Consider the following 7935-nt stretch of genomic DNA (forward strand, 5'->3'; position numbering starts at 1 on the left):
ACACAGAATCGTTAATTTCGTTGAAAATACAATCGATAAAACGAACGTTTTTACGGCGGCCTTTTTGGACGCGTCTCAAGCTTTTGACAAAGTTTGGCACACGGGTCTACTGCTCAAATTGAAATACATGCTACCCAAACAATTTTGTGAGCTAATTGCTTCGTACTTAAAAGATAGATACTTCCGCATTAAACAAGAGGATGCATATTCAAACTTGCAACCGATAGAAGCCGGCAGCGGTAGGGAAGCGTGTTGGGGCCAATGCTTTACTTGCGTTTAGCCAGTGACCTCCCGTCTGATTCTAGTTATACGACAACGACATTTGCGAATGACACAGCTTTGCTAGCAGCTGGAGAGTCAACTTCAGTATCTAGTCGACGAGTGCAGACAGCAGTCAACGCAATCACTAAGTGGCCATCTAAATGGCGCATCAAATTAAACGAATCAAATTAATTCATGTCGACTTTGCCTTGAAAAAGCCGGCATATTGTCCAATTTATATAAATAACATTCCTATATCACACCATAACAGTGCTAAGTACTTAGGTATCACATTAGATGCTAAGATGATATGAAATTTGGCAAAATTTACCACCCAGTTGGCAGAAAATCCAAGCTATCAATACAAAACAAACTGTTATTATATAATCAAGGCTTAAAGTCAGTTTGGGTTTACGGAGCCCAACTATGGGGTTGCTCAAGTCAAAGCTGTATTGCCAGCATTCAGCGCTCTCATAGTAAGGTACTAAGGATTTTAGTCAATGAGTGAATTCAGTGGTAAATGAAATCTCCAAATTAGCAAAGTCACACGAACTGAGGCTGAGACAGCAAGCTAATGAGAAAGCCACCAGATCCATCGAAACTGCTGGGCGAGAAATCCGGTTGAAACGCAAGCAGCCTTCCGACCTAGTGAGGCAACAGTAGCAGCAAATGTATTTCTTAACATTTAGCTTTTAACTATCTCTTTTAATTAATTAGACTAGAATTGTTGCAATAAGTGCAAAATCGTTTCCTCTCTCCACTCTATATGCAAGACCTTCAGAAACATCAAATCCAATGATAAGAATTATTCAACCGTACCCTATGTAAACCGGATTTAGATGTTGTAACGACATGTTGTAATGAAAAATAAAATAATAACAAAAAATAGGCTTAAAAACGAACGACAAAACTAAGAGAAGTTACTTTCGTGAAATGCCAGAGCCCATAAGAGTTTTTTTATATTGTAGGTATCCAAAAAGCTTTTTACGAATCAACTCCTTGAACTCCTGTGAAGCAATGAACAACTACGAAGCTTCGCTAAAGAGCAACATTTCCGGCAGATAAACGCTATATCTAGTAATAGGACTGACCTCCTACTGCAGAAGAAGCCCATTTGGATAGTTTTTAAAGTATTGTAACGATTTGGTACAATACATTTTATTTAATCAACTCAGTTCTATTACTTTCCGGACAAATCCTGTATCTTTGCTATTCTGTGTGGGCTTCTTTTGTATTCGGGAAGTTGTTCGGAACCTTTTCAAAGCAGCGCCAATGTAGAGGTGCCTTCCTTTTAAATTTAATAAAATAAATTAATTTTAAATACTTGTGCAATTCATTTGAAATGCTTATCTTTGTGGCCATGAATTAATGAAGAGAGCAGTCAATAAGGTTGAGCTTTTGAACTTAAAATTAGAGAATTATGTTATATATATGTTATATATATGTATGTATATATACACAATTTTGATAACAAAATCACCGCCTCAGCCGAGTAATTAATTGATAAAAACCAGACAATTCCTCACTCGAAAACGAATATTTAAGACACAGTCATCAATTTCGAATTCAGTTTGACTGAAATTGTGGAGAATGGCGCATCGTTTGATCTTCTTGTCCATTCTGTGTGGGCATCTTTTGTATTCGGGGAACTGTTCGGCACCTATTCAAAGTAGTGCCAATGTAGCGGTATTTTCCTTTTTAAATTTAGTGAAATAAATTGATTTTAATTTTTATATTCTTGTGCAATTCATTCAGCCATTCCTCACCTATCTTTGTGACGATGATTTATTGAAGAGCGCGGTCAACAAGGTGGAGCTCTTAAGCCTCAAATTAGAGAGTTATAATCTGCAGTAATATATTTTTATATTATAGAGTATTAAAAAGACTTAACAGTATTTTTTTCTTCCTTAGTATGCAAAGCGAATTAATGGCAATGAAGGAGCAGCTTCTTCGTGAAATAAAGGAAATAAAGAAGTATGAGGAATCTGTGCCACCTGCAACCAAGAAACCAGCATCGTGTACCGAAGCGATGCGTCAAGAAAACGGGAACTATGCAGAGAGTGGCGTTTATGAACTTTATCTCCCAGAATTCCTTCAACACCCTTTCAATGTTTATTGTCTTCGTGATCCTGATGGCGGTGAACCATGGACTATAATTCAACGCCGTCAAAGCAACGACACCGACTTCTATCGCGAGTGGGTTGAGTATGAACACGGTTTCGGCGACTTGAATGCCAATTTCTTTCTCGGCTTGGATAAAATACATGCTCTGACGAATTCGCGATCTCATGATCTTTGGTTTCAATTGGAGGATTTTGAAAATGAGAAACGTGTTGCCAAGTACGATTATTTCGCTATAGGCAACGCTCAAGATAAGTATAAGTTAATTGCGCTTGGACAATATTCAGGCACGGCCAGTGACTCGTTCTCTTATCATTTCGGGCAAAAATTCAGCACTAAAGATAATGATAATGACAAAAGTAGTGAGAACTGTGCGGTGTATTGTAAGGGCGCTTGGTGGTATAGGAGTTGTCATGAGAGGTAAGATACGTTTTTTTCATAGCTATGAATGAATTTCTGTCATATGGAGTTTTCAAATAAAATTATGTTTGACATTATATTATTTACCTATTATATTTACTTACAGCCATCTGAACGGTTTATATTTAGGAGGAGAATATCCAAAAAGTCAGGAAGGTGAAGGCGTGACGTGGGAATCCTGGCGTGGAGAATACTACTCCCTCAAATATGTACATATGGCTATAAGACCAAAGTATTATCACTGAAATTGTGGTTTGCTATTGAAAACCTTAAAGCTGTTGAAACTAAATTAACTAAGCATAATGTTTTATAAAACTTTGCATATTCTATTTAACAACAATTAATAAATTTTAGAAAAACAGACTGTTTCTTTTATTTCTAAAAACAGTATACAAATTCTTTTATTTCTAAAAACAGTATAGGGAATGAAAGTAATCTTGGATTATTTTAATTCCAGAAGAAAACAATAATTTCATAATATAATTTACATTTGTATGAACATCCGGACATCCATCAACCAGTTTGTTTACAGCAGCTGCTTAAGGGATTGTCTTAGTGTGAAACTTTCGAGAAACCAAGCCAAAGCCGCACAAAAGTCAAGTCTCTTGCAATATTAACAAATTATTTCATTTCTCCAAATGATATCGATTTGTCAACATAAAAATTTATTGCCAGATCCTGGTGCCAGGATCACTGGATTACTGCGTCTGCTGAATCGCTCAATTTCATTATGTCGTGTGCGCTGTTGTTGTGTTTGATGTGCGCGAACTCGTTTCTTCTAAGTCTATCTACTTTAATGTGACTCACTGAAATCCTAATTATGGCATAGAAATATGACTATTTTCTTGATTTGTCTCTCTCTGGTTATCAGAGCGGCTAGAACATGAGGAAGCTCTGCGCACATTTGAGTGACTACGACGACCTAAGACAGGTCATATTCTTCTTGGTATCGTAAAATCTAATTAATCAAATCGAGAGTAGATCTCACTATCACTAAAGATCAACACAAAAAAGAGCACAAAATATGCGATGGTTGTCAAATCACAAATACCATTATGGTTGCTTTCAGAAATGTTTCCCTGGACCTCCACATATAATTAAAGGTCATAATTAGCGAATCGGTAAAGCCGTTTTCGAGCTTTAGCGAGACTATGCAATAATTTTTATATGTGAGTGTATAGATTTTGTTATTCCATATTTTCTTATAATACTTTTGAATCCTTTTTGGACTACGACAAGCATTTCAATCTTAAAATCAGCTATAACAATCTAGCTGTTCTTGAGTTTTAGAGAGAAAACGAACAATAAATGTTTTGTTATTTTCTCGGCGTTTAAACCTTCCCTGAATTTCCACGATTATTTCAAGACTAAAATTAGCCAAATTGACAGGATGGAGTCATGTGTACAAGTTCGCGCAAGTGAGGAAAGTTTTCTGATCGCCATTCACTTGGGAGTGGCCAGAAACGATTCTTTTACATATGGCTCAAGCAGCTCACGACTTCCGGTCTTTGGCCAAGTATCTTCTGGGTAGCCTAAGTACATCTGTTTGATAGCGAGCTAAGGTTTGGAGGCGAAACTTCCCCTACATAGGGTTGTGCACTGGGTTTGGAACCCGCAACGTAAAACAAAACATCTCCAATGAAAGGAAAGCCGAATGACTTTCTACTCTATTTGCACTCCTGCTCTTTGAGAGCCCTCGTCAACAACTCGGTATAAGGGAACTGTGGGACGGCATTTCAATCTAGTCATGTACAGCTCCAACCGAAACCATTGGTTTTCGGAAAATGCAAAAGAACAACTGGTACAACGAGGAGTGCCGTGTTGCAGCGGAGAGAAAACAGGCTGCCTACCTTCCAACGTTACGATCGGCCTCAACACGTGCGGGATGGGATAGATACCGAGAGTTGAAGAGGGAAGCGAGACGCATTTGCAGACAGAAAAAGAAAGAGGCCGAAATGCGTGAGTATGAAGATCTTGATAAGCTGGCCGACAAGGGTAATGCTCGAAAATTCCAGGAAAAAATTCGCCGGCTAACAGAAGGTTTCAAGACCGGAACTTACTCCTGTAGAACCCCCAAAGGTGATCTAGTGACCGATGCCCAGAGCATACTTAAATTATGGAGGGAACACTTCTCCGCCTGCTGAATGGCAGTGAACGCACGACGCCAGGAGAATGCGAACCCGATTCCCCAATCGATGACGATGGAGCAAACGTTTTATTGTTCGACCATGAAGAAGTTTTAATAGCAATTACCCGTCTGAAGAACAAGAAAGCAGCGGGAACCGATGGAGTACCGGCCGAGCTATTCAAACACGGCCGCCGAAAACTGATAAGGAGCATGCATCAGGTTCTTTGCAAAATATGGTCGGATGAAAGTATGCCCAACGATTGGAGTTTAAGTGTGCTCTGCCCAATCCATAAAAAAGGAGACCCCACAATCTGCGTCAACTACCGTGGGATAAGCCTCCTCAACATCGCGAACAAGGTTCTATCGAGCGTATTGTGTGAAAGATTAAAGCCCAGCGCCAACGAACTGATTGGACCTTATCAGTGTGACTTCAGACCTGGTAAATCAACAACCGACCAGATATTCACCATGCGCCAAATTTCGGAAAAGATCCGTGAAAGGAGAATCGACACACACCACCTCTTCGTCGGTTTCCACTCGCACTCGCGACTTGGCACTCACGTCACTGTTGAGACTCATAACTTTGAAATCGTTGATAATTTCGTCTATCTTGGAACCAGCGTAAACACCACCAACAATGTTAGCCTGGAAATCCAACGCAGGATAAGTCTTGCCAACAGGTGCTACTTCGGACTGAGTAGGCAATCGAGAGGGAACGACAAACAAAAATCTATAAAACTCTATAAGTCACTCATAATTTCCGTCCTGCTATATTGTGCAGAGGCCTGGACGATGACAACAACTGATGAGTCGACGTTGCAAGTTTTCGAGAGAAAAGTTCTGCGAAAAATGTATGGTCCTTTGGGCGTTGGGCACGGCGAATATCGCATTCGATGGAACGATGAGCTGTATTAGATATACTCGTATGATGACATTTACATAGTTCAAGGAATTAAAAGGCAGCGGCTACGCTGGCTAGGTCATGTTGTCCGAATGGACTAAAACACTCCAGCTATGAAAGTATTCATACCCGCCAGGGGAAGTAGAGGAAGAGGAAGACCTCCCCTCCATTGGAAGGACCAAGTGGAGAAGGACCTGGCTTCGCTTGGAATATCCAATAGGCGCCACGTAGCGAAAAGAAAAAGCGACTGGCGAGCTGTTGTTAACTCGGCTATAATCGCGTAAGCGGTGTCTACGCTAATTAAGAAGAAGAAGAATTTTCATGATGGGGGCTGCTAGTGACTAAATGCAGCGCTGCATAAATATGGAGTTAAGTTGTATAAGTGAAGAGGGTTGAAAATATACTAGAGCAGAATCGTGACTTTATGTACTCTGATGGAGGACCATACTCACACATTTATGGACAGCATTGGTGAAGCCAAATCACAGCTCTTGTACTTTGATATTAGCTATCGACAAAGTTCTCTGAAGCTATCAAAAAGCTGCTAAGGTGTTTGATTTCTATATCCGCTGTTCCACCTGGATGTGTAAAAGTATGAGATCCGAGGTGTTTTTGCCTTAAGTCTGGCGTGATATGATGTTGGATATTCAAGGAGGAAGTGTTGAGATGATTCAATATTATCTTCTACCAAATAGCTGCTGCAGCCGTCATTCGGTAAAATGTTCAATCTTACCACATGACTTCAGATTGGACAGTGTCCGGTTAGAACTCTTACATGCATTGAAATGTGGAACTTGCTAAGAGTGAAGTGCTCCATAGAGCTCTTGCAATTTACTGTGGGTCAGAAGTACCTTGGGACTCTACAGATGTTGGCAGTTGACCAACGTTTGCTGAGCTGTTCTGAGGCCCAACAGCCCAGTAGTCGGACCACAAGAAGCTAACAAAGCCTCCACGTCCCCATTCTGCAGTTATTGAAACTCAAGTACCTGCCCTAGGGAACGCCTCAGTCTTACAATTTCTTCCCATACCGCTGTGGTCAGATACCCAAACCAGTCTAATCATAAAATAACTCATCCTTTCACTGGTGAGTTCACAGTCATCCATCTGAAGGCTGTGCTACTATAGGACTGGATAGTCACAACTCTAAAGGTGACTGCGCACTGGAGCTGCAGGTATACTGCTACCTTTATGGCAATCATCTCCGCTTAAAAGACACCGCAGTGATCAGAACTAAAGCTATAGCGACTGAGGTAATGTGTTTAGCAATTTCATCCATTTCCGCTACCAGGCCACAATAAAGTCCTCTCTCGATGACCAAAGATCAAACTTTCCAACTCAGTTATCATCCCGTCCTGCTAAATTGGCATAGTTCAGCGAATTAAGATACAGCGGTTACGCTGTTTCAGTCATGTCTACCGAATGGATGAAAACACTCCGGCTCTGAGAGTATTCGTCGCGGTAGCCGCCGAAAGAAGCAGAGGAAGTGGAAGACAACCACTCCTGATTGGAAAGATCAGGTGAAGAAAGACCTGGCTACACTTGCAATCTCCGAAAAAGGTGATATTGTCTGTTAACCTACCAGTTCTATAGTACACCCTGCCCGAAAATTTTAGTAGTAATATCAGCCCATACCTCGTTAAGCTAAAAGAGTAAATCTTACCATCAATGATGAACTTGATGCAACTGCCTCGAACTTTATTGATGTTAAGTCTATATTGAAACGTCGTTTGTATGACTGAATGAAAGAACGGGTCTGTTTCGATATTATATCTAAAGATAAGATTCCTTTACACTACATTTTGTGTGGATATAATAAATTAATGATCCCTATTAATAAACCAGCAATGGCTGACCCGTTGGGGACCTACAAGTGCCGAATTATAAACGAGATAAGACAGGCCGTGACGAGGTAAACCAATTTTACTAAAGAATTGTCTTCATAAAGCTTAATGGAGGGATAAGTTATAAGATATCATATTTGACAACAGTATTCTCAGCAAAAATGGGCATATGTAGAAACAGCTGATAGTTCAATAACTAATACCACCTCCTAATGAGATAATTCTGTGTTTTATTGAACAAGTTCATTTTAGTGCAGGGTAAA

At 40.0% G+C, this 7935-nt stretch overlaps 1 protein-coding gene across 3 annotated transcripts in view; it reads left to right on the plus strand.

Moving 5' to 3' along the window:
- Positions 1 to 3163, plus strand: part of LOC125775769 (ryncolin-2-like) — a 151186-nt gene extending 148023 nt beyond the window's left edge. For 2 of the 3 annotated variants that reach the window (XM_049446387.1, XM_049446386.1), the window contains exons 2-4: positions 2017 to 2111; positions 2173 to 2802; positions 2909 to 3163. In XM_049446387.1, the coding sequence (XP_049302344.1) occupies positions 2174 to 2802; positions 2909 to 3047 (768 nt within the window). In that variant the 5' untranslated portion in view covers positions 2017 to 2111; position 2173 and the 3' untranslated portion in view covers positions 3048 to 3163. Of the gene's footprint in view, positions 1 to 1786; positions 1948 to 2016; positions 2112 to 2172; positions 2803 to 2908 lie in introns of those variants that run through there. The other variant, XM_049446385.1, reaches the window with a different exon arrangement.
- Positions 3164 to 7935: the final 4772 nt, after the last annotated feature.

The sequence above is a fragment of the Bactrocera dorsalis genome, chromosome 1 (genome assembly GCF_023373825.1).
Source record: "Bactrocera dorsalis isolate Fly_Bdor chromosome 1, ASM2337382v1, whole genome shotgun sequence".
Classification (NCBI taxonomy): Eukaryota; Metazoa; Arthropoda; class Insecta; order Diptera; family Tephritidae; genus Bactrocera; species Bactrocera dorsalis.